General features: G+C 41.9%; 1 protein-coding gene across 1 annotated transcript; it reads left to right on the top strand.

The window, feature by feature from the left end:
- The first annotated feature begins 664 nt into the window (after nucleotides 1-664).
- Tmem64 (transmembrane protein 64) lies at nucleotides 665-20,309 on the top strand. Its single transcript, XM_052176116.1, has 3 exons — nucleotides 665-1,697; nucleotides 14,734-14,889; nucleotides 16,737-20,309. The coding sequence occupies exons 1-3, from the start codon at nucleotides 882-884 to the stop codon at nucleotides 16,926-16,928; spliced, it is 1,164 nt and encodes a 387-aa protein (XP_052032076.1). The 5' UTR covers nucleotides 665-881; the 3' UTR covers nucleotides 16,929-20,309.
- Nucleotides 20,310-27,468: the final 7,159 nt, after the last annotated feature.

Consider the following 27,468-nt stretch of genomic DNA (forward strand, 5'->3'; position numbering starts at 1 on the left):
TTGAGTCAAGGGCTACCTTCTATCTACTGCCTCAAATAAGAACTCTAGATCCTGGATTCCTCACCTTGCTTTCCTAGCTGTCAGCCCTAAGACTACACATAGCTCATGAAAGGGCTGTCTTTTCCACTATCTGCAGCACAGTGCTTGGTACTCAGGGAAGGATTAGGGTCTAGAAGGCACATTCTCTGAAGGGTGGCTCTTCATAATCAATTCCCTGGGCTCCTAAACGACCAAGTTAACTAGAACCCATCGGGAGACCTTGCACTCTGGGACGGGTGCATCTATCCTCCTTTGAACAGACAAGAACTCCTCCCCTAAAGTCGCCAGACAGCTTTGAATGAGAGTGACACCGCTGCCGGTTTGCAGGAGAGGTCAATCGGAAACCTCTAGAGAGACGCTTGGCAAGAGTCCCAGCAGCTGCGGCCAAGGGTCTTTGACACGCAGGCACGCGCGCGCCCGTGGAAGCTGCGAGCGCGCAGCCCCGGGTCCCCTTCCGCTTCCCGTGGCCTCCTCCCCCTGTCTCACTCTTCTGCCCCCGGCTACGGAGGCCTCCGTTGCCTGAGAGACGCGGGTACCTCGCCACTCATCAGCAGCACTAGCCGGGCGTCACGGGGGCGTGACCGACTACCCAGCTATGTCTCCGCCCCCTCTGCGCGTGCCCCGCCCCTCCGGCCCAAGGGGGCGGGCTCTGCGGGCGCGGGGTCCAGACTCGACCGACTCCCGGCCGTACCGCGTCTCGACCGCCGCTGCCGCCCTTCTCCGGCCGTTCCCTCCCAGCAAGCGGACGCAGGGAACCGAGGCCTGGCGTGCGGGGTGCCATGGAAGATCGCAGGCGGGAGGACGCGGCGGGAGTGGAGACACTGGCCGGCTGAGGCCGAGGCATGCGGAGCCCCGGAGGGAACCTGCTCCACACGCTGCCCCGGGCCTTGCAGCACGCCGGTCGGCCGGGCGGCGCAGAGCAGCCGGGCCGCTGGGCACCACCAGAGCGGACTGCGGGCGGGGACTGCCCGGAGGACCGCCTTCCCCGCGGGGGCGGGGCCAGCGCGGCGGCGGCGGCTGCGGCGGCGGCGGCGGCGGCCTCGGGCGCCCTGCTCGGTGCCTATCTGGAGCGCCACGCTCCGCCCGCGGCCTCGGACTTGCCGGCGCCGGCCGGGGCGTTGGCAGGCGGCCCCGGGAGCGGCGGCGGCGGCGGCGGCGTGGTGGTCGGGGTGGCCGAGGTGAGAAACTGGCGCTGCTGCTGCCTCGGCAGCACCTGTTGGTGCCGAAGCCTCGTGCTGGTGTGCGTGCTGGCCGCCCTGTGCTTCGCTTCCCTGGCCCTGGTCCGCCGCTACCTGCAGCACCTCCTGCTCTGGGTGGAGAGTCTCGACTCGCTGCTCGGGGTCCTGCTCTTCGTCGTGGGTTTCATCGTCGTCTCCTTTCCCTGTGGCTGGGGCTACATCGTGCTTAATGTGGCGGCCGGCTACCTGTACGGCTTCGTGCTAGGCATGGGGCTCATGGTGGTGGGCGTCCTCATCGGCACCTTTATCGCTCATGTGGTTTGCAAGCGGCTACTCACTGCCTGGGTGGCCGCCAGGATCCAGAGCAGCGACAAGCTGAGCGCCGTTATCCGCGTCGTGGAGGGAGGAAGCGGCCTGAAGGTGGTGGCACTGGCCCGATTGACTCCCATACCTTTTGGGCTTCAGAACGCAGTGTTTTCGGTAAGTGGGGTGAGTCCCCCTGCCCTCTCTTTCTCGATCTCTCTCCAAATTTGTCTTTTAGAGGTCTTGTGACCACCCTAGGAGGCGCTCAGTATGACAGATACCGGACAGAAGTGTCATTGACATTTTTATGGCATCCTGAAAAAAATTATGTTAAAATTCATATAACATAGCCCCTGAAAGACCTGATCCTATTATTTTTTTCTGGTGCGTGTGTTTATGAGTTTGATGAAAAAAATGAAGTACTCATTTAACTTGGGTTGGGGGATACAGGTAAGTTAAAGGAAAGTGTCCCGTTGTCATTGCATGTCTGAAGCGGCTTTGGTAGCTCTTGAGCCATAAAGCTTTGTGAATTCACTTCGCTAGCTTTCTTTCTGCCCTGCATGAATGCAGCAGGGTTTTGATTCAGGTTTCTGATGATATTGGAACTGTGGATCGTTTTTTGTTTTTAACAGTGGAGGAGACAGCAGTAGACCCCAAGTTCTTGGAGTTTCCTAAATTTGCAATAAGCCTCTTAAAAGTAGTTTGCTGCAGTACTATGGAAAGCTGAGAAACCTGTTTATCTTTGTTTAGAATTCTATTTTGAAGTCATTTCAGTAGTTCATAAAACAAAATGAAGACCGGCTCTTCTTAAACACATTATCTAAAGACTTGCCCTTGTGGTCATAGGTTTAGCTTATTCTGTGTGGGTTTCTATAGCAAGGTACCTGTTTTAAAGGTACAATCATTGCTGGTGAGGTGGCGACCACTCGATGGGAACTTTATGACTTTACTACAAATTATGAAACCTAATCTGACTCTGTTTTGTTTTAAGACAGGTTATAACTCTAGCCCAGGCTGTCCTAGAGCTCACTGAGTCGCTCAGGCTGGCCCCAGACTGGCAGTGATTCTCCTGCCTCAGCCTCCCTTAGTGCTGTATTACAAGCATGAATCCCCATGTCCAGCGTTGACTTCACTTTTACAGAAAAAAAAGACTGAATGAGTTTCCCACATTGAGTGATTGCACACTAGAGTTCATACCTGAGATTCCCAGGTATTCGCCTGTCAACTAAAAGGAAACTGCATATATTGAGAGATGGCAGTAAGTTTGACCTCAGCCTTTCAGCTTTTATTGTTTCACATTGTGAAATGTGAGGATAATTTGATCAGCCTCGTAATAGATCAGCTGTACCAAGACTTTGAAATATGATGGAGGATTAGGACCATGTATAGTTTTACTTCTGATAGTGTGGTCTATCCCTGACACAACCTGCATCTTTTCTAGTCTACGTAGTATGTGACAACTGCTATTCTAGGCTCTTTCCAGGTATTTTCCATCCTTCAGCTGGTAGAAGTCACTGTACCCATCAAATAGTTGTTGCCTCCAACAGATGAGGACCCTGAACCAGTATTCTGCAGCCCTGCTTTAGGCGTCTGATGACCTTGGCTAAGGTGTCTTGTTCTTTCTGCACCTTCATTTGTAAAATGAGGAAAGTATTGGGCCTTGATTGATAGGCTGCTGGGATTACATGCAATAGATATGCCAGAGGCTCCATTGCATTGCGTTTTTTACCTGCTGTTTGCTCTTTCCGTTGCCGCCTGGGAAGTAAGTGGTAGAGCCAAACTTTGAACTATGGCCAAAATAGAGGCTCAACCCATGGCCCTCTCTGTTTCTTCATGGAATATTTAGTACCTAATAAAGTCATGGAGATTGAGGAAGATACATACTGATTACAACTTTTTCCTTTTCTGATGTCTCTTATATATTAAATCCGTAAGAAATACTATACTATTGCAAATAGTTTGTGGTTACTCAATTTGTAGCTGAGTTTAACAGGGGTCAGGAGCCTTTCATTGGGCAATACTGGGTCAGGAGATAAAGAAGAAAAGTTTCTATTGCAAGAGAGTATTGTTACCATTTTAGAAAGAAGAAAACAAAGCCTTATTTATCTTGGAACTTTTGGAGTCACCTGCCAGAGGCAGAGCTGCAGTTTAAACATGTAATCAGCTGATTGTAGTGTGTGTTTCTATAAAATTCTCAAACACAAACAGGCAGGATGGGCCATGAAGCCACTGGATCGGGTCTGTTGATCCACATCCTCCTAGGCTGTCTTCTCACAGGAGAGGATCTTTCAACCTCAGTAGTTGGCTGTGTTTGCTCAGGATCTGTGAGAGCGAGAAAACGCAGTGTAGGGTGCTGTTGGCTGTGACCTGACTTCTCCCTTTTGCCTTCTAGAACGTCACATCACTGGGCCTCCATCTTCTAGGCCTCATGCCCATCGCCAGGCATACTTTTTAGTTTTCTGCTCTTCTCCTTAGTGAGTCTTTTAAAGACTCCCGTTGAAACTAGTTTCTCATTTTCTCAATAACCATGAATATAATATTTAGCTCAAAGAGGAACTTAGGTGTGAAAGTCAGACAAAGCAGAGGTTTTGAAAATAGTCTTTGCTTGGTTCCTGCTACGTGAAATCCTTGCTTCCTCATTTGTAAAATGCTGTAGAGTCATGAGTATTAAGCTAATGCTTTGAAGGCATTATTTTTCCTGGCCTATACTATGGTTGGTGGTCAAGGTAGTTACATTTTGGAGGCAGAAGCTAGTTGTAAAAGTTGAGTATATGGAAGACATAAAGGGGCTTCCTTTGCTTCTAATTATTAACCATAATTCTTTAATTCTAAGTGTGTACTTAGGTTTTTCTCTCCCATCGTTTCTTCTTGGAAACAGGTAAAACTTCTCCCTCCTCAAAGTACCTTTGGTGAAGTCCAGGTCTTGCTGCACATTATAGTGATCTCAGGGCTTACAGTTTGTGTGTTGCTGAGGACGGTTCCTAACTGGACACGTTTGAGATAGCTTGTATGCTTTTCTTACTAGGTTATTCGTGGTAGCCTAAATTAGGCTGTAGTGATAACCTCTAGCTTTCGGTGGCCAAAAGGGAGGTTGTATTCTGCTTGATTTGGGTTGTGTCAAACTTAACTCTGGGGATGGCCCACTACCTCATATCCTTTTGACTCTTGAATTGGGGCTGGCAGGGCAGCTTTGCCCTTGGCTGCTGTCAGCACAGAACTGCATTTGCTGCTTTAAAATGTCCCTTGTAGTGATCTCTTTTTTCTTAGCCTGAGCTAGCTACATGGGCATGGGCATGAGCAAGTTACCTGTTGCATTATGTGAGCCTGCATGCCCAACTTTGACTTCACTTATAAGGAAAGGTATTAGATGACTGGATTCCCCATGTTGAGTGATTCTAGAGTTCACATTGAGGTTCCCAGGTACTCGGCCTTTCAACTTTTACCATTTTACCCCTGGCAGCGGTGGCACACTCCTTTAATCCCAGCACTTGGGAGACAGAGGCATGCGGGTTTCTGAGTTCAAGACCAGCCTGGTCTACAGAGTAAGTTCCAGGACAGCCAGGGCTACACAGAGAAACCCTGTTTCTGGAAAACAAACAAACAAACAAATAAATAAATAAATAAATAAATAAATAAACAAATAAATCTTTTACCATTTTGCAGTTACGTACAATGAACATAAAATTTGGCCAACTTTACAATAAAAAGTCATTTGCATCAAGACTTTAAGATATGACTGGGTTCAAATACATGGCCAAGTTGCGTTGGCTTGAGCGTCTTGGTTCCTGAGAATAGTGAATATAATTCTGGACTTTCACATGTCCTTTGTAGTGGATCTCACTTTTTCCCAGCGTGCAAGTTACAGGGTCATAAGTGACCTCACAGAGTGATGATGTGGTGGTAGGAGAGATGAGGAGAGCTGCTAGTGTAGACGAGCTGCTAGTGTAGACTCTGTGCCTCTGGCACTTGGCACACTCTCCACACACCAGGTGTTAATCATGCCTGAGCCCTGTGGGACTTGCCTCCTGACACTCCAGTCTAGTCTACTGCCTCTGCTGTGACTCAGGAATCTTTACCAAGTGTTCCTGCTTCTTGCTTCAGGCTTATATTCTCCCATCTTTATCCAAAAATGAGCACTGCAATATAAATATGATCTGATTATTTACCCTTTGTGAATCCTCAGGTTCCTTTCTTTTGCCTGAGAATGAATTGCATCTACCCTTGACTAGTTCCTCTCTGAACCATCTATAGTGAGTGGCTATGCACCTTTTGATGTCATTTGTTTAATCCTTGTCACCCTTTGAAGTAGACACTATATTTGGCAAATGAAATCCTGTCTCTACTAGAAACTGCAGGTTTCACTTTTCTCAGTTTCCAGTTAAAAGGAACTCTAGATCAGTAAAGAAGGATTGTTGGTACTAAGTACAAGAGACTAAATTCTTAAAGACTAAAATCTTCTAGAAGAAATACTTTGATAAGTCTATTCAGACTATGGCACACTTCACTGAATAAACACTACACTGTCCTTGTCATAGCCACTCTGAGGTCCCCTTGAAAACCTGCATTTTAACATTACTTCCAGTAAAATGGTGGTCTTGATCTCAAAGGACTACATGATTGCGGGTTGTTGTATGGGTAATGGAATTCATAATAGTGTTTCCAGTCCACACATGTCTAACATAAGACTGTGCCATGGGACTTCCTAGAAGACTTTTTTACTTTAGTCAAAGGAAACTCATACAAAGTCAAAAATTTCTGTAGATTCTTCTCTCAAACAAATATACATGGAAAATTTATTTTCATTAACCTTAAATATTAAAAGAAACATATAGTGTACAAGGTTGTCTTACATGTTGTATAACACACACAGAGCAGATTTACATGTATGATATTCCTTAATTTTCTATTAGAGCAGTTGTTTAAGACAGTATCAATCTTTTATAAAAGACAAATACCACAATCTTAAATCAAACTTGGTGTTAGCATTTGCTTAGTTATCTTGACGAAGTTGTACCTTTTTGATACATTCCTTGTCTTATAAAATGTATTTTTATAATATCTACTACAAAGCTGTGATATGTTATGGTTTGCTCATTATTTACTATTTCTTTCTGTTCTCTATATCTCACAACAGAACATGAAGCTCACTTTTTAAATGTTTAATAGTGTCTGTGTTGCCTATATGAAATACTGGGCCCCAGTCTCATATATATATTGCTTATTTAATATTCATATCTGTTATAGTCTTCATCTTACAGTTAAGACCGTTGAAGCATAACTGGCTGGTTGTGGCTGGTTCCGCATTGGTGCCAGAAGAACTGGCTTTCTCAGAGGTCTGCTATCCATACAAACCCCGTGGAGTAAGCATCTGCTGGGCCTCTTTCCTGTCAGACATTGTGTGGGACTATGCAGAGTTGAGTTAGATATTAGGGTCAGCAAAGTATACCACAGTGTAGTGCCTCATACATACAAACATTCTCTGAAATTCAGACTTTGGCATCTGTGCATCATCTATATGTTCTCTGTAGCTTTTTATTTTCTTTTTGAGAAAAGACAGCAAAGTTCAGGTGCTGAGACAAACCCTAACCTGCACGGCCTAAAATATTTACTACTTCACACTTAATGGAAAGAGTTTGCCACTTCTGCTTTATAGACAGTGCAACAAAATACCCATCGAGCTGCAGTTCCTGCTGCTGCAGTTGAAGAGAAGCCCATATGCCGTCTTCTCAAGACAGAACGATTTAAGTGGAAGTAGTATGCATTGAGTATAAAGTCAAAACAGAATAAGGCTATGTGAAAATACAAAGCAGCAGGCATCCCTCAGCCTGGGTCGCAGTGGAATACCTGTGCACTCCTCAGCTCTTCATTACTCTGATTGTTTAGTGTACTCTTAGAAAGTTAGAAGCAGCCGCAGAAGGACTTGCTCTTGGGTTGGATTGATTGTGAGTGAGAGATCACGGAGCATAAGCCAGCACTGACTGGAATACTGCCAGTCAAAGATGCCATCCTAACTTAAAACAGACGTAATTGCACATGGCACGCAGAACCCTTCAATATGTCTCCCTAGGATTTGATTTATCAACAAGAGTTTCTTTTAGTAATTTAAATCACAGTTGAACTTACATCTATTACAAATAATTAAAAAAAAAATGGGCATGTCTAAAGCCATAAATGTGATCATAGTCTTAGCCTGGGGACTCTCGGGGCTTCTAGTTCTGTGTCAGCTACTGTAGGCACGGTGAAGCAATTGAATGAATCTGGCCTCCAGTTCTCTTACTTCTCAAGAGTAGGTAAGGTCTTAGCTCGCTTTTTAAAATGCAGATGTTTTGAGCATTGACTTAACATGACCTGTTGCATTTTTCTAAAGAATTTAGTGGGAATGTGTTTTGTTTAAAGTGTTTACATTTCCTTGAATTCTTGTTCTGTGCTATGAATACAGACAGACTGGAACTAAGATAATAGATTATGAAATGTGTCCTGAGGTAATGTATCAAATCATAATTTTTATTAATATAAACTGCTGCACGTGGCATGCAGAACTGAGAATAAGAGAGATAGTACACTCCGGGGGAGGTGGTAGATAGCATCTTAGCCACACCTTCAAACCTTCCAGTGTCACTAAAGATAGCTGCTTTCATTATTTCCTTGAAGTGCTTTTCTCTCTTTTCATACTCTGATTATCTAGACACCCCTCTGGTGTCTGCCGTATACATGCTTGTTTCCCATATCTATTTCTAGCTCAGCACTGTGTGGAATGTCTTCATAACCCTTCCTGGACTAAAGACACACGCACATACCCACAGAAATCAGTGAGGGCTGAAAGCTCTAGCGTCGTTTCCCCCACGCTTTACCAAGAGATTTCTTTACAAAGCTTGAAAGTACATGCCAAGAAAACAACTTTTTTTGTACTTCGTTGCTTTGCTTTGTAGTTAACTGATATATGTTTTCATAACCTGAGTTGGTGTTCTAAATGATTTTTGTGACTTCTAACTCAATGTAGTCATGTGCTACACCGTGACTTTTAATGGCCACACAACTATCCTTGCCTCTCTCCTTTCTTAATTCTAATTTAGAGCTGGATCTTATGTGGGAAAGGTATTTGACCAATTTTTGTTGAATGAGTAGAAAAGGTAGACCTAAAATTTATCAAACTATGTTAACAATTTTCACCTTGTGTTTTAGAGGTTATGTTTAATAAGGTTGTACCCTTCCCCACCCCTCAAGAAGATTCAGTGTTATGGATTAATGAAATTCTCAAATGGGCCATTGATCTCCAGATTACTTGGGAATCATTAGAAGCAGTTCCTAATTTAGGGCTGTGGAGCTGATGAAGTTTGCATTATGTGAAGGTGGATTTTGCATCCAATGGCCAAATCACCTCAGTCAACAGGAGGTCTTTTGTTCTCTCTCTCTCTCTCTCTCTCTCTCTCTCTCTCTCTCTCTCTCTCTCTCTCTCTCTCAGAGTAGGACCTCTCCCAGCCACACCCCAACCCACCCCAACCCTGAGTCCTACTCTTTTTAGTAACAAGATTTTTTTCTGAACTATCAAAGTTGCCACTTAATCATTGTATCTCAATTTTACCAGAGAAGTTACTAGAAAAACTTTTAGTTTCCATTCTGTATCCATTAAGCAGGTAATTAGTAGGCACCTACTGTGTACTCACTACTGGTCTAGATAGTACACATAAATAGCTGTTAATAAGTCCAAGCCTAAAGCCAAAGTCCTAAGGCATGAATATTCCAGGGGGAACAAGAATTCTAGTTATATGATGCAAATATTGATAGTAACTTTCTAGGTAAAATGTTTTCTGTATGCTAGGTGAGCATTTTTAAGTAGTCTATTACAGGTAGACATTTTTTTAAAAATCTCAGGCTGTTTGTAAATATCAGCTGTTGTTTTCATATTTGTAAACAAACCAGTTTTGAAGTTGATATAATTAGCCTCTAATTACCATATATTTACAGCTAATATTTATTAGGTATTTTTTCCTTAATGATCTACTAGAATAATAAAAAACAAAATTTATTCTGTGCCAGGGACAGATCAACTGTGTGACCTCCAGTTGCTGTCCAGTGTGATGGACAAGCGCTGCCCATCACAGCCACCGGAAGCACTTAAGTATTGTCTTTGGGTATCAGAGGTTCCTTCAGGAGTCTTTGACTGGGTAGTGAATGGCAGTTATCCTAGTCAAGGGAGTGGGAAGAAGCCTGAGCATTCTTTTCAGAAGCAAAGGATGCGCTAGGCACTAAGAGCATTTGGTGTGGAGGGAACTCTGACCTAAAGCATTAGATGGTCAAAGGCTAGACTGCAGAAATGAAATGGAACTCACACTGAGGAATCGATTCCTTCTGAGAGCCACCACCCACCCGGAGCTGACTGAGGATCGGGTTTGCATTTTACAGAGGTTTCTGTAGGGTTCAGTCCGTGTTGGAAAGGAAGACACTAAGTGGGAATCTGATGAGGCGGTGGTGTATGGACATTTAGAAGATGCATTTGACAAGTTGTAGTAGAAAGAGTGAGGAATAGGGACGTTACTGTATCACTGACTGACTTGTGAGGTTTTGACCTTGGCAGCCAAGGCTAAGAATGCAGGACAGGCATGGAAGCGTCTTCAGGAGAGGGAAAGGCACTTAGGAGCTTATTTGCTTTTGGTGGTTTTGTTTGGTTTTGGTTTTTTGAGATGTGATCTCCTGTATCAGACATTTGTCTTGAACTCATTATGTAGTGGAAGAGGGTCTTGATCTCCTGTGTGTCTCCTGCCTTCATCTCCTATGTGCTGGGATTACAGATGCAGACCTACAGCCAGTTTATGCCTTGGCCTGCATGCTACCCATGGCTTCATGTATACTGTGTGAGCATCCACTAGCTGCGCTACTCCCCAGCCCTTCAGTCAATTGACATACTTTTCAGTTTCCTCAGAGTGAATACTACCTACCATGTTTGACTTCTTTCTCCCTCTTCTCTAACATTTCTGAGACAGTAACAGTAAGTGTATGGAATATGCATGCAAAAAGCACCTGCTATATCAAGGAGATGAGAAGTAAAGTAGTCACTTTAAATGCTTCTGTCTTTAATAAAAGTCAAGGTAGATGTTCATGATTTTTCTGTATAATATGTAATATATTTTCTTTAGAATTTATATAATACCTTAATAGTAATTGACTGAGCAATACCATTGATGCACAGAGCTTGATGTGTGCCTAATACAAGGACGTATAATTTGCCCAACCCAATATTAGACTCATAGAGTTACAGGCAAATTTGAGATCTTTTGCACATATTACTTTCATGCTTTTCACTAATTCTATATTGAGTTATTCTATGTAATATTGATAAAGTTTTAGTGTTTTAAATTAGAATTTGTAAAACCCTGTATAAGTAATGTAAACTTCAAAAATGAGCATATTTATGGAGCAAAATTCTCCAAGGATGGTATTTTATGCCCCACCTCTAAAGAATGTGGGTTCCAAGTTGTTCTTCAGGTGAGGCACAGTAACTCAGGAGAAATGACTGTCTGTCCCCAGTGCTGGACAAATGGCAGCTACCACCCTTACAAAGGACCTGGTTCCCAGCATCCACACTGGGCAGTGTGTAGCTTCCTGGGACCCCAACCCCAGGGCATCTGACTTTTTCGGGCACCTGCACACTTGTGGGTCACACACATAAATAAACTCAGGCATACATGTACAGATAAGACAGTAGTGTGCACATACACATGAGTATTTATTACCGATGTCTAATATGCTTACATACACATGCCTGTCAGGTGGCATTCCTAGTCTCTGAAAATCTCACTAGATAATTTCTGTTGCTGACCATAGCAACTGTCCAACTAAAACTGATGTTCTAGATTGAGATTTCCGTGGACTCTTTGCATTTGGAAGATAACTGTGGTGCCAAGGTCCTAGGGTACTCTAGCTAGGTAATGATCTCAGTGCGCCGCCCTACATGGACCTCTCTGAAAAGACAAGTAAATCATTTAAAATTATGTGGGTAAAGACTTGGGAAAGGAAGCTGGGGAGATCTCTATAGAAACTTGGGTTTGTCAAAGATCAGAAAAATGCAGGTTCTGACTAGGATTTGGGCTTGTTCAAATTCTACTTTAAAATAACTTGAAATCTTATCTTTAGTAGTGTTATTAATAGCTTAGGAAGTGATTTTGTTATGCACTCTCTAGCAAAGCTGTTCAGAGTGATTATCTGAAGTTTGTCATTTGCTTAGTCATAGAAACAATAGATGGAAGTGGTGTGGTACTTCCCCCATGATAAGACTTCATCCTTTACGTTTTGATGAACCTTGACTTAATCTTGGGCCTTAGTCATGCTAAAGAGCAACTGTCCAAGTCTGTCCTGCTTCTGAAATCTGTTAGCATTGCCAACAGAGATATTTTTTATGTCCTCTGAATGTTAATTATGAATTCTGTTCAAAGACAACTGTATTACATTTAAGACTGTAGACTGAAATTTTATATTAGGAGATTTTAGAATGGAACCTCAGTAGTTTTTGAGATTTATCTTTTAAATTATGTGTATGTGTGCCTGTCTGTATATGCTGGCATTTAAACATGAATGCCAGCTGCCTGGAGAGGACCAGAGAGGACTTTAGATCCCTCAAGCTGCCCAGTGTGGGTGATGCGAACTAAATATGGGTCCTCTGGAAGAACATCAGTTGTTTAGATCAGTACGTTCTCTAAACCACTGATTGTGCTGTTTCTCCACACACACACACATACACACATACACACACACCAATTTTTATTTTTATGTATGTGTCTCTATGTTCAGTGTGTAAGTGGGTGCTTGTGGAGGCCTGAAATTCCAGGCTTTGGGGAGCTACCCCGATGTTAGAACCATGCTCTCCTCAGTCCCCTGGGAGAGCAGCAGTCCCCCGCACCTGCTGGTTTCCTCTCCTCAGTATTTAAATATGATTTTGATAAATTTCATGTTAAATATATAAAAGGATTTTTATCACTCATTTTTTGCCTTATTTTGCCATTGTAAACATTTAGCACATTTTCTTTTAAAACAGAAGCTCCTCTGCTTCTGTGAGCCAAGGCCCTGGTTCTTCTCATCTGAGTGGTTTGGTCCTCTTTACCAAGTCTGTTCCAAGATTCATCGTGCTTGCTTCTACTTTCTTTAGTGTTGAAGATTCTCTTTCACATGTCTAAACAGTAAGATTGTCCTGCCAGTGTCGTCTTTGCATCTGGTCTTCCCCTCCCACATCATCTCTGTGATGCTTCCCCACAGCACCTGCCTGCCTTTGCACCCATCGGTGCCTCTAAGCCCATGCGTAGCCTCCTTCTACCACGTTGCCCTGCCTTGGTCCCAGAACTAATTCCGAGTCCTCTCTGCTCGGCAGTTATCTGTCTCAGGTTCCCTTTCTGTGTCTCAGGTAGTGGTGTGCTGGACCATATATGTGAATCTTTGACGAATCTTACTCTGTATCTCTTTCAGCAAATATCAGGCCATCTTGCATGGACAGTTATGGCTCATTGATGAAAAATTACCATCTTGTTGCTGTAATATTATTTCCAATGCCAAAATGCTACATTTCCTGTTCATTTGTGGCTATAGATTAATTCAGCAAGAATGGAATTATAATCTACATTATTATTGTTATAATTGTCATAGAGCAACTGTTTATAGGTGGCTAAAATCCTGGATCTTAAAACTAGTTTAAAAGAGTTTAATAGAGTGGTAGCTTTCTTACATCCCAAGAATAACTAAATGGAGTGTGGGAAAGTCATGTTGCATGAATATGGTTAAATAGCCAAATTTCAGCAAAATATGTTATTTTTTTCGAGTAATTATACAAAGAATTTTGGATAAGGATACTCAACACAGATTTTTTTTGTCTGTAACTAGATTCATTATAAAATGTAATTTAGTTCTTTGAATGACAAGATGATCTGTAAGAATAAATAGTGAGAATAGATGTAATTCTTAATAATAATATGGTTTGAAGGGGTGGAAAATTCATACTAAAACCATAAGCAAATAAAGAAGCTAATGATTATCCACTATGTAATGCTAGCAAAATTGGCTCCTGGGAAAGAAAAGGAAGAAATCTATGCCATTTCTTTTAAAGTTAATAAATTCCAGAATTACATAATGACAAGTATTAAAAAGGCAAACTAAGCAGGAAAAAAATAAAAACTTAAGCTGGACATGTCATTATTGGCATGTACAATGTGTCTGTGATTGATTTGGAATGTAGTGTAAAGTTTTGTTGTTTCAGTAGTTGCTTTTCCTACTGATCTATCCTAAAATGACTGAGATGCATATTACGTGTTATTTTATAGATCAGTGGAACTTAGTAGTGTTGTCCATGGGCCAGGAATCACTGTGCAGTTGGGAGCATGGGATTCGCTCCCTCTTAGTTCCACAATTAGATGTGGGCCAGGCCTCCAGCCATCTTGAAGCTTGATTGGCAGAGAGGCCCCTTCCAGGGACACTCTTGTGGCTGTTGGGAGGCTCCAGGCCTTTCCTAGCTTTTGGCTGCAGAGATCAGGTTCTGTCCACCAAGTCTCCCTGGAGCTACTTTTACAGTACAGCAGTTAGCCTGGTTCAGGAGGAAATGGAAGACCTTCTCTTCATGGTCATGATGTCTCATTTGTTCTGCTAGAGTCTGTTTGCTAAGGAGTAAGCAGGGTGTAGCTGTACCTGAAGAAAAGATTGCTCAGGCTCTTGGGAGTATGCTGACTTTCACATGTTAATATACAAATGTATTCATGAATACTTTTTAATAACAGGAAACAACAGTTACCACATAGACACCAAGAAATAGGCAGTGTTGACAGTTCTGCATCAAGAGAGATGGAGACAGCAATTCCTTGGGTTCTCAGCCCTGCAGCACAGCAGTCCAGTCTAACTTGGTTTCAGAGCATAACAATCCCATTGCTATTTAAGAATATTGATGCTTATTTAATAAGATGTGAGGGACTCATAACACTTTTTACATACTGATCTGTATGTGGACTTTGCAGATAGGTAAGAAAAATTAGTTGCTAAATGTTTTCTTTCAATATTAGTAGAGTAGAATAGTAAATTCTTGATTAATTTCCTTTTATCATTTGCAAATAATCCCTTGATAGTTGTTTGGGTGCTTCATTCATATTTCAGCTCTCTACCCTAAAAAAACAGCGGTAACAAGATTTATAGAAACATGACTTTGTACTTGATAATAAATCATTACCTTTAATCTACTGTCTAGATTACTGATCTCTCCTTACCCAACTATCTGATGGCATCCTCGGTTGGACTGCTTCCGACTCAGCTTCTGAATTCTTACTTGGGTACCACACTACGGACAATGGAAGACGTCATCGCAGAACAAAGTGTTAGTGGATATTTTGTCTTTTGTTTACAGGTGAGTGCAAGGCCAAGTTTTCTGGCTTCACTGCCTTTTTTTTTTTCTGACTTAACCTAATGTTCTCTTGACCACAGTTGAAGAATTGTTTCATTGTAGATAGTTTTTTTTAAATACTACTTTATATTGGATGACAGTTTCAATTGTGTGGACACCCAGAAATACATGGACGTGGTCAGATGCATTGAATATCCTCCGTGAAAACATAAGAAATGAATCATAAAAATAAGATTCCTTTCCGGGGATTGCTTTAAAAATTATTGCAAGTTAAATACTGTATCCTGACTTTGTATGAAAACTTTGCTATCAAAAAAATTTGGTTCAAGGAATTGGTTTTTATGTAGGTTTAGAATTTTTGTTTTTGCTTGCTTTATGTGGATAAGCATGCTAATCACATAATGTTACATTTTGTATGTATTGTGCCTACAGAATATTATGTGAAATTTCCTATCTGTGTCCATTTCAAAGTACAATGAAGATTTTGACATAAAAGGCATCCTTAAGGGTTTTTGTAAAGATAGATTATATATCATTTTCTCTTTCATAGAAATTAGAAATCTATCTGAAATACCTTTTTATAAATACTGTGTTTGAGTAGAATTCTTCAATTGCTTACAGCATACACTATTGATACTTTATATTTTCATGCCATCTTTGTAAATTGCTCAACTGTAATCGTTAGTGCTCCCTAAAACTATGGAATCGTCTCATTTCCGAGACAGTTTGTAACGCCTTCTTTTTGAATAAACATATTTAAACTTAACATACATAATTCTTAGATCAGGCAATGGAACATGGAAGCAATGCTTTGGTTTGTTCTGTTGGTGTTAGTTAAGCTCAAGTGGTTTCAGAGGGGATTTAATGCAGCTGGATTGTGAAGTGGAGGAGAGGGAGACTCCTGAAGGCCACATAGGCCAAGTTTGATCTGCTTTGTGTGTGCTCCGCGTCGGTTACTGCAGAGTAGATGAGTTACACTGAAGTGCCTAGGTACAGGCTTTCTCTCCTGTTCCCAGCTCTCCACAAACTCAGCTGGTTCATTGTCATCTTCCCCCTCTACTTCTGGCTTGAAATAAATCAAGCTGTCTTCACTTGTCCACACAGGCTGGTTTGTCCTGACCTCCTGTGTCCTCAGTAGACTGCCTCCTTCTTTAGTAGCAGAAGTTTCTATGTGAAACTGCACATTCTGTGGAAGAGATCTGTTCTTAATCTTGTGCCTGTACTTTAGCCTGCTCTCCAGCAAATGGTGGGAGAGAAGCTTGTGTTCTGTGGGAGGCTTGGTCCTCTGGCCTCCTTTCATTTAAATAGAGAAGCTTAGAAGGGTTTCTTATGCATCCTGTTGGCTCTTTTCTCTTTTTCTTTTATACTTCTGAGACTAAGGAGGAAAGTCAGTGCATGCTAGAGAAAGTCAGTGCAAAGTGTGTGTCTCCTCCCTTCCTGTAGCTTCTGTGTCTAGTAGGCACCACAAATTCAGTGTGTCTTACACAGATTTAGCATCTTACTTACACAGCCTGTAGCACACATTCACCTAACACTGTCTTCATTTCTTTACATTGCATTATAGTCTATTGAAAGGTATCTATTGAGTTTTCAGAAAGTAAATGATATTTCTTGCAGGAGAAATAAAACAATTACAGAATTTAGAAACACATTTTCCTAATGCCCAGCTTACCATTTTATTGAACAGTGGTTGCTCGGTTAAAGCAAATAGCTGTTAAAAATTGCTATGTGACTTCCTGCCTTTCCCTTTTAAGAGTTTCCACGTGAAGCCTTTTGACACTGTATAGCCATTGCCTTCATTTCCTTTAGTTGCATATGGCTTTGGTAACTGGTCTTCTTTTCATTCACAGATTGTTATAAGCATAGGCCTCATGTTTTATGTGGTCCATCGTGCTCAAGTGGAACTGAACGCAGCTATCGTAGCTTGTGAGATGGAACTGAAAACCTCTCTGGTTAAAGGCAATCAACCGAATCCCAGTGGCTCTTCCTTCTACAACAAGAGGACCCTCACGTTTTCTGGAGGTGGAATCAATATTGTATGATTCTTACAAACTGTGATTGCTGAGATCCTAGTAGCTGTCCAGGCCTAGCAGTCACTTACCTAATGGCAGAGACAAGTGCTGTTGTATTATGGCACAAACAAAACTGACTAGTTTTTAAATTGCACAATTTTCTAAAAGCAAGAATCATTTTCTGGGTCTGTAAATGTAACTGTAGCTGCAGCTTTGGCTGCCCTGTGTTAGACCTGTAATGGCCTATAGGTGTGCACTTTAGTGTTTTTGAATTATTTTATTGCTGGGACTTATAAGCAGAGAAATAACCCAAATATTTTTTTTCTGTTTAGTATCTTTATTTATAAAGCCCATGAATAGTTGTGTGCATCTGTCTTTAAAGATGAGTAAAAGTATACAATTCTCAATGGATCATTGTTGGATGTTCTTTGCATTCTGTCCAGAGGGGAAACTGTTTTGTTTATTGTTCACTTGTTTGTTCCAAGCAGAAAAACTGCTTTATTTTCCTTGCTTGTAAGAAAATAGCTATATTTCAGTTGAATGTATGTTATCCAGCATTATGTGACTGTGGGTCATTTACACCTTTCTGTACAAGTGTAAATCCTACATTGTGGGACTGAAGTGCTCTTAAGACCCCTTTTATTTTCACTGTGTAATATGCAAAGTAAAAGGGACATTAGTTAGCAGGTGGCTCACAAGTCGAGCCTGCATTCTTATTTGATTATATTGGTTTCACCCTTTAGACCTCATCCAAGGGCTGTCCGATAGCACTCTTACCAAACCATTTCCCCCTTTTATATTAATAATTAGGCTTTGAAATAAACATATTATTCCTCTAAAATGCTGGGCTTACCATCTCTCAAGTTGTCATTCAGGTGGCCTTGTTTAGTCAAAACGCCTTGTTAAAAAGAAACAAGCTTTAAAATCATGTTTATAGTTTCAATAAAATACATATATATACGTGTATATATGTATACGTATACGTATATGTATATGTATATATATATCCCCATTGCTTTCAGCTTTAAAACTATAAACATTCACAAAAAGCCCACATTAGTGCTGTCTGTTGTATCATTGCTGTTTTGTTTAGGGCTTTGGTGTTCCTTTTCCCTGATAAGACTCAGGAATTCTGAGATGTGAAGTTGTCTCAGTTCTTTCTCTTGTAGCGTGTGTCTGCTAACAGCACTTAGGACTTAGCGTACAGTAATCCAACATGATTTGTGTGCTAGGCTCTCATTTATCAGCTTTACTTGTTAAGTAGTTTAATTGCAAACTTAATGATTAATTGATTTTGTTTGTGACTAGTGAGACTGTAGTGATACGGTAACGTTTTTCTGTTAAGGACTTCACTTTTCTATGACTGTTCCAACCTATCTGCGCTCTCTCCGCTGCCTTTTCCTGGCAGTAAAACCTTTGCCCTGGTTACTGCTGACATAGAGATTAATCCTGTGTGAGCAGATCTTTCTAGTCTGAACACCAGAGATAAATTTGATAGTGTTCACACACAAGGTTTTGGCCCAGTTCAAGTGAGTTTCCTTCCCTTCCTGATGGGTAAATTCCTTTGTCTCTGAGTAGCAGTAGAAGACCAGAGTAAGTATGACCAAAGGCACCTGGTCTACAGTGCATGCCTGGCCTCCAGACCTTTGTCATCGGTAGAAAACCAAGTATATATACTGAGTCCTTACTGCCTGTTAAATTTTACGTTTTATTTAGTTTAACCATCCTAATAAAGGAAATATTTGATTTATTCTTTTTAGTACAACTTAGCAACATTTTTCTTGTGTTTCTCATTGGCTATTTTTTGTTAAAGGAATCTTTATTTAAGATCACTGTTTTCATGCTTGTTTTACAGTCCTTGTATTTCGAAGTGCATTATATTTACTTAGCATTTGTAACTTGAACGACTTCACAAAATGAGTACCTTTTGGTAATTTGTAATAACTTCTTCCAAATGTTAACACTTTCCCTGGTAATTGTATTACATATGTGAAGACAAAAGAAATAATTTTCTGTATTCTGCCAATCATAATTTTATATAATAAATCATCAACTTTTATAATAGTATGGATTGACAATTTCTAAAGTACTAATGTAGTTATGCTTTTCCTTTCTTTAGCAGCAGTTCATTATTGCCATGTTATTTGATAGGTGCATCTGGTGTCTGGGTTATATTTATATTCACTGTAATCTGTGCAGCATAGCTGTGCCATGTTCTCTGTCTCTAACCTGCAGCCTGGGCTTGCAGCAGCAGCAGTTCCCAAGTAGTGCACTGGGCATGCATTGCCTCCAGCCATATGTATTCAGGAAATGCATATTCATAGGAATGAAATGCGGTGTCTTTGCATTGGTTAACTACAGTCTAAAGTTGCTTTATATTCATTTAGAGTCCACCTCTTTTTCAATCTGGTTAAAATTTTGTTCTATTTTTCCTAAGATGGCTACTTTGACAAATTTGCATTACCTCTTTTTAAAACCCTGTTTATACTGTGCTTTTATGTCATTTTTATTTGATCATCTGATTTGTGAATAATTGAAATCTGTACTCAGTGAGAAATCATGTTATCAAGTCTCTGTTGTTAGAATGTTCATTCTCAGTTTATATTCAGAAGTGAATGGATGTGTTCAGAGTCCGCCATACTCCACTGTAACCAGCTGCTAATGATGCACAGTGGCTTTCCCCAGTTCAGTTTGTTTGCCCTCACTGTCAACAAACTACATGGTTGAGGCACACTTGTTCCCAGCATCACCCCTCTTAACCTGTGGTGGTGATTCGGACTCTTCCTGGGGAAGTTACTATGACTTAAATTTGTTGTCTGTGAGACTGATCTTTCCAGTTCTTGAAAGCTGCTAGGTGTGTGCCACATTGGTGCAAATAGATCCTCCCTGTGTGGCAGAAGAATACCATTTATAGAAAAGGAGCATTGAAGAAAAAAAGAGGCTTATTGTGAAGTCGGACGACAACTGTAACTGGGTCGATGGCCTTGGTGCTGAGATTATGTCACAGCTGAAGGCTTCTCCCAGGCTCGGAATGATCCATGGAATAGTGTCTGGATCCTCAGAGTAGATGTTTCTGGTTTCTCTTTTAATAAGGTATTTAGGATATATATTTTTAAAGTTAATTGCTTTAAGCTGAAAAGCCATTTAAATGGGGAGAGGAATGACTCTCTCATAGGCTATTTAAAACTCAGGAGTTCAAATAAACTCACAAATTGAACAGACACTGTTGACTTTGCAACTGAATTATGATCTGGTACGTCTGAACTGCACAGTGATTGCCGCAGACTGTTCTCAAAGGTGGCTGAGATTCACGGTAGTGAATTCTAAGGGCAAAGCAGTTACAATGTCTTGAAAATTGGTATCCCAAATCACTTGTGTGCCTAAGAAAATAAAAGGAAATATTTTATTTTTCTTCTCTTCTCCTCTCTTTCTTTCCCATGGTTGTAAAGATGTGTTCATGGGAGGGAACAGTTCAGGGGGGAGGGAGGATACACGTTGCTCACGGTTGATGCCGTCAGTCTCATGATCTCATGAAGAGAACTGTGGACAGGCCATTCTGATTTCTCACGTCAGCGTTTGCTCCTTGGCTCCTGTGTCGTAAAATGCCATCTGGTAAACAGTCATTCGTTATTTGATGCTTTTTCGTAAAATCAAAAGCTTTCCCCAATTTAATCTTCTGTGCCTAGTTTCTCTGACGCTTGCCTTGAAAGCATATCACAGCTACCGAGGATGATTCTTCTTAGCATCCAGGATGATGCTTGCCTGTGCTGCTTTTTATCTGACCCAATGCTCTTTTTCATCTTCTGCTGTCAAAACTGCATGCTAAATACACAAAAGATAGGGTCCATGCTTATAATACCAGCACTCCTGGGGGCTGCTGCCAGAGGACTGTAAGCTCAAGAACAGCCTGGGTTACAGGACGTGGCCCTTTTCCTACCTCCCACCCCTCACACACAAAACAAAAAAGAAGCCACAAAGGAATAATCCTATTTCAGAGGCTGAAGACTGGGAGTGTCATCAGTGCCCACATCAGAGAAGTACACTGGCATCCAAGGCCATGCACCACCAGGCTGTGGCTCCTTCTGTGTTGATACTAGAATCCATCCTGGCACTCCTAGGCCTGGGAAGATGTATACCAATAGGGTGTACTTGAGCTAAATATTGTGCATCATAGCATAGCGTTATGTGTATTGTACATTAAACAAGGTCTGTGCATGTGATAAATTTATATTGAATCAACCTTTCAAGTTTGAATAAAAGTGGTTATCCAGATTTAGTAATAACCAGTTAATTCTACTGCTTTAAAATGACTCAGAATTCCTTAAGGCAAGAATGTGATAGATAGGAGACTTGAAAAAAAATCACAAAATATCACAGGAAAGTTGAATAGGAAAAATATGCTGCATATAAAACCAAAACTAAATAATTTGAAATTCCTATAGAGTAGGAATGTAGAGTAGAACACTATAAGTATATTTAACATGCATAAAATTTATGGCCAACGTGAATGTTTGGAGTATAACCTAATGTATATTTCTTGTAATCTTGTCTAAAGCTTACCTTCGCTTGGGACATAGGGTACTAGATAGTTTCCCAGTTAAATTTTCAATTTACTACTTTGATTTCAAGTCAATTGTCTGTTTTTAGCAATGTCGTGATTCTGCTGTGAACATGCAGCTGTTCAGCTTCATGTGGCGCCAGTGTTTCTGGGGGATCTTGGAGAGTGGTCATTGTGTGGGTGTGGGCTAGATTTGGCACACTAACTCTGAACTATCTTTTCTCCTCCACTGCCCTGGGTTGTTGGGTTCGAATGGGTCTCTCTCTCTCTCTCTCTCTCTCTCTCTCTCTCTCTCTCTCTCTCTCTCTCTCGTGTTTGTGTGTGTGTGTGTGTGTGTGTGTGTGTGTGTGTGTGTGTATGTGTGGTGTGTATATCTTGGCAGAAAAACCAGGGCAGGGATTTCTCTGGTATTTGCTTGCCTAGTGTCAGTGGGTTTTGGAAAGACCAGAGCCAGAGATCCTGGGAACATTTCTGCCTTTTAAATCTGTGACCCTTTGAAAGAAAATTTCATGTCACTCCTACCAAAAAGTACCATCCTCTATGATGCCAACAAGTTGCAAAGGGCTGTTGGGCCTGAGAGTTCCCAGCTATGTAAGGAGCAGACCCAGAGAAGTCTCTTCTAAGGCCCTCACAATTGGCTGGCTTCCCACTCCTCCCACTCCTGGTGTGTCTAGAGGCTTATTAATCGAGTCATTGTGAGCATGGCACTTAGGAGAGGGAGGCCGCTATGATAGGACTTTTAGTAGCCCTTGGATAGGATGAGCTAGCTGATTCGGACGCGCTAGAGAGTTCCCGAGAAAGTTAACTTGTGAAAGAGGCAAGACACAGCGACTGTAAAAACAGAGAACACATCTTACCTCCAAAGTCCCATTGCTTTGTATATGCCTGTGTGATAGCAGCATCTGCATCTGCCTGTATAGGATGAAATGGGGATGTGAAACTGCCTAAAGGAATTTACTAGTTTACTATGGGTTCCTTAGCTGGGAGGGGAGGGGAGGGACCCGTGTCCCGGGATAGAATGGAGAAGTGAGGAAGACACTGAAAAGGAAAGGGCACACTTGAACGTAAGACAGTGTGGCAGAAGTTATCCTAGAGTTAAAATGTACTTGTTATGGAAGACCACAAATCCTTAAGGGCTTTCCTGAGGAAAGCGACTTCTTCTTAAGGTCAGCTGCCAGATTCAAATCCCAGGGCCACCACTTTTCTGAGTGCAAGTCCTTGAGAAATTACGAAGTAACAAAACATTTCTATTCTTCTGTTTCACTGCCTGGGAGTTAATTGTCTGCCTCATGGGTTTACCTGGTTCTTCAGAGCCAAGAGACCCGACCAGTGTGTGAGTGTAGAAGACTTACAAGCAAGAGCAGGGAGAGTTAAAACTCCTTCACGGCTCTGGGAAGTTTCGAAGACAGTATATAAAACAAACTCTACATGCTCCATGTGGCCTAACAGATCAACTTAAGAACCCTTTGGGACAGAATGTGAGAGTGAGGAAAGGAGGGCTTGGAGAAATCGCTTGGGAGTTGGGAGTGGTACTGTTGTTCGTTACTGGTTTTGCTTGTTGTAGATGGGAACCCTTAGCCAAAAAGACAAACTGGTGAGAGTTGCAGGGGGGAAAGGACATCGATTTTGTTGTCCTTTTAGCCAGACGAGTTTCCAGGTCATTCCTTCTTTCCCAGTTCAGTGCTGCCTCCACCAGCAGCTCTCTTAGTTACTTAAGCTATGCATCGTGAAGCCTCGCCTCACTTGGTGCTTTTGAGCCACGCACACTCCGCAGGGTGCTGCTGAGTTTATTCCATCGTTGTTGATGATGCCAGTCTGCATTTGTATCATGTCCATATGGTTCTGAGTGAGGGAAAGAACAGTTAAATTCTCTGACCGCATTCAGCCAGTCACTGTTTTTTAGTAAAAAGAGAAAACTGCCTAGATATGTGCTTGGCCTGGGCTTACACAGGTGCGGGGAACAGGGGGACTCCTTTGTGAGGAATGGGGAGAGTGAAAACAGTCACATTGTAGCCTGAGCAGACCTGTGATGAACAGAGGAAGGCCAAGCAGAAACAAGAGAGCAGGACCAGACATCACCAGGATTGCAGGGCACGCAGCAGAGTTAGGAGGTATAGCGCCATTAGTGATTGAATGAAGTCTGAAGAATAAATGCAGATTGTCAAGGAAAGAGGAAAAAGATGAGAATCCAAAGCACAAGAAAGGATAATTATCTAACAACAGCAAGAACACGAAGGGCAGGAAGCAAAGTATTAACCCAGCGCTGGAGCAATCCATAATACAGCGCTGTGTTGTAAGGCACCCATGGATTTGTATATAAGAAACCATAGGTTTCATATTTATGGATAAGAAAGTGCTGAGGTGGCATCTGTCTAGATTTTGAATTGCAAGCAATAGTTTAGGGAAATTGACGAATGCTAAAACCATTACGGTAACGATTAAGCAGGGAAGAAGTGTCAGCCAGAAATCAGGCACGACAGTAATTATAAGAAGGCAATGTGCAAAATAAGTTTGGCAAATGTAGCTGCAGTGCAGATGGGCAGATGGGGAAGGCTCCGGGAAAGCTCACTGTTTCTGCAGTGGACGGGGTGGCCTGACTAAGAGCAGTTTAAGGCCAGTGAGCTGAAAGGGAGGATGAAATGCTTCTGGGGTGTGGTGACCAAGGAATGGGCTAAGTGGTTCTGTAGGCATAAAACTCAAGGGGAGAGTGGGCACTGATAGAGGCCCGGGAATCAGCAGAATGTGCTGCTTTACAAGGTGTAGATCTGGTACCGAGTGAGGAAGATGGTGACCATGAGAAGACGGTCTACACCTGGTAGTGCGGCCAGAGAAGCAGAGCCACCAGCATTGGAAGATGGAAGGTTCTAGAAAGGACTCTGACTACTTCAGAAAGTAGTCAGATACAATTAAGGACTTAAATGTGTTCGATGAGTTTAGCCGTTAGGCAGATGTTGGTATCTCGGGGACAGTGCGTGGAAGCCTGAAGGAGCTTGTGTGACTTGGATGAGGACAGAGGCATGGCAAATGTAAGTCTCTCAATACCTTGTCCCCGTCCAGCCCGTATGAAGCCAAACAGTCTTCAAATGGGGGAGTGAGGATGATTATAGGGAAGATAGAGAAAAGATACGAGAGACAGATGAGGGAGGCTGCAGGTCATTACCACGCCAGCATCACGTGTATTTCTCATGACCTTATACTACACTACTGGGGGAAGCAAAGCCACAAGCTAACAGAAACAGTTTGCTAGAATATGCACATCAGAGATTTGTTCCCATCCAAAGTCCTCCCTGTTCCATCCACCAAGGTCAATAGAATCATCAGCCCCTCGCCTTGAACAAGTGCAGTGCACCTCCTCTTACCATTCCTGGCCTCCCTCAGCAGCCTGGAAATCCGCCAACAGATCCTGACCTGCCTTGACTCTGGCAGGCTCTCTCTCTCTCTCTCTCTCTCTCTCTCTCTCTCTCTCTCTCTCCTCCCCTCTGCTTCAGAGAATCAGCAAATGGCTCCTGACAATAATAAACCAAAGGACTAACAAAACCCCCAGAAGTAAGTTAAGAGAACTACTTTTCCAAGGAGTTTGCTTTTTTGTTGTTGTTTTTTGTTTTGTTTTGTTTTGTTTTTTTGCTTTGCTTACTGTCTTTCCCTGTGTTTTGTTTTTCTTCTTCATATGATACTGAGAAGGGCACCGCAAGTTCTAGGCAGGTACTCCACCACTCTCTCATTTAGACAAACGAGAGTCTCACTAAATTTCCCAGACTGGCCTTAAACTTGAGATAGCCCTGCTTCAGCCTCCTGAGTACCTAGGATTACAGACATGGACTCTCAGACCTGGCCTTTTTCCCCTCTGACATTCCATGCTATTTCAATTAATAAACCGATTAACTGTGTCAGTGTAAGCTTCTAAAAGACAGACTGAATTCAAGAAGAGAAAGGCACAGTTGGAGAATAGAGAAAAGATTAGTGTTCAGATGAGGATTCTTTTCAATTAAAGTCATCTGGAAAACCAAAGCACTTGCCATGCCTGGTGCTTTTTGACTTAATCCTAGTACCTAGTGTGGGTATCAGCCAATTATGATGTTTACTGCAGATTAAAAACTTGCTAAGAGGGAGTGACTGAAGTCTGTTTAAGCAGTGAGGGAAACTGTCACATACAGTTTATGTTACTGTATGACCTCATCGGGTCACACCCTTATCTTATCTTGAAGATAACAGTGCAGCTGAGTGGAACATGGGTTTGGGAACTGTACCATAATCCAGCTTATTTCTGATTGCTGCCAACTAACTACAAAAATGTTGCAGCAGAATATGTCCACAGAACTCTGCTCTTTACCTGATGTCCATTTCATTCTAAAGGGAGTTGTTGTTCATGTGTTTTATTCTTTTAATTTTAGGTAATGTTATGTTTCAAACATCATCTGCAGAAAAAATACCCAAGAATTTTATTATTTTTTTTAGATTTTTCGAGACAGGGTTTCTCTGTGTAGCCCTGGCTGTCCTGGACCTCACTCTGTAGACCAGGCTGGCCTTGAACTCAGAAATCCACCTACCTCTGCCTCCCAAGTGCTGGGATTAAAGGCGTGCACCACCACTGCCCAGTTCAAGATTTTTTTTTTTAAGCAACAAAAAAATGACTTAAAATTAACTTCTTGCAAAGAAACATGACTCTAGAATTGAGTAATTGGGTTGTTTCTATGATAAATATTTAAGTCCAACTTTAATTAATCTTAGGATGGTTTTTAAGGTTTTTTTTTTCTTCCATCTCTAAAGCAAGGCTCCAGGGGCAGGCAGATCCAAGACCATCCTTACAAAACTTAATTCTAAAGATTTTCTCTGCTAAATGCTTATGGTCCAGTGAAATTTATTATGTTAAGAAAACTAAGGCAGACACAGAGAATCAAATACCACAGTTTTCCACTCTATTTTGGAAACTAAGACGTTGAATAACCCAGATAAGCAGTGGTCAGAATTAAAGATGGTGGAGGGGGAAGGAGAGGGGTGAAAGGACTTTGGATAAAGGCTTTGGAATACCGGGAGGAACTGACTCAGTGTTTAATGTGAGCAGTGTTTGAGGAATTGGAGATGCTGATTAGACAGGGTTTCTCTGTGTAGCCCTGGCTATCCTGGAACTCACTCTGTGGACCAGGCTGGCCTTAAACTTAGAGATCAGCCTGCCTCTACCTCTCAAGTGCTGGGATTGGTGTGTGCCACCACTGCCCGGCTTTTCCTTTTATTTTTATTTTTTAATTTTAATTTTATTTTTAATTTTATTTATTTATTTTTTTGGTGTATCCTGACTTTTTCATTATACATTGTGTGTGTGCATGTGTACACTTAGCATTGTCCACTCCATCAGGGCACATGAACATAATGCCTCCACTTTAAAAAATGAGTTTAAACATGTGTATTTAAAGTTTGACCAATTTTAGAGAACTTTACAAAACAGAATGCTGTTCAGATTTCTCATGTCCAGAAAGAAAGTCATTTTCTTAAAGATCAAAAAGAGTAGGTCGCAGGTGTCCCCTTGCCTCATCACGCTTGGTACACTGCAGCAGGAGACCCAGCGCATCAGTGAGAGCGTGAGCCCCCCCTCCCCCTGTTGTCCACAGCCAGGACCACTGCCATCAGTTAGTGAAACTATTCTGTTCTTCAATCTAGATTTTGATTAAAGCAGAAATCTGAATATATCAAGTCCTATAAAACATAGTAATTACAAAGACTTTTGACATGTAACTCATTCTTTGGGGTTTCAAATTTCTAAGATAAAGGAAAGTGATTTGGGACGGGGGAGATGGATCAGCTGTTTTGTAAAGTGGGGGGGGTTGATTCCACAATACATGTGGAAAAGAATCCAAGGAGTTGAAGACCAAGGGTTCCCTGGGTTCTCTGGAGCCTACTTGGCCATCTGTAGTTGAACAAGAAGCTGTATCTTGAGAAAGAGAAGGATGCATAGGTGTGTGGACAATCCCAGTGTACAGCAGGCACTTCATGCAGATCTCTTGAGTTCAAGACCAT

Source organism: Apodemus sylvaticus, chromosome 3 (genome assembly GCF_947179515.1).
Source record: "Apodemus sylvaticus chromosome 3, mApoSyl1.1, whole genome shotgun sequence".
NCBI lineage: Eukaryota > Metazoa > Chordata > Mammalia > Rodentia > Muridae > Apodemus > Apodemus sylvaticus.

Bases quoted from the DNA above. Each gene is read 5' to 3' on its own strand.
- Tmem64 (XM_052176116.1), top strand. From the start codon at position 882: ATGCGGAGCCCCGGAGGGAACCTGCTCCACACGCTGCCCCGGGCCTTG. The intron at 1,698-14,733 runs GTAAGTGGGGTG...TCTACTGTCTAG, and splicing joins TTCAGAACGCAGTGTTTTCG to ATTACTGATCTCTCCTTACC. The intron at 14,890-16,736 runs GTGAGTGCAAGG...TTTCATTCACAG, and splicing joins ATTTTGTCTTTTGTTTACAG to ATTGTTATAAGCATAGGCCT.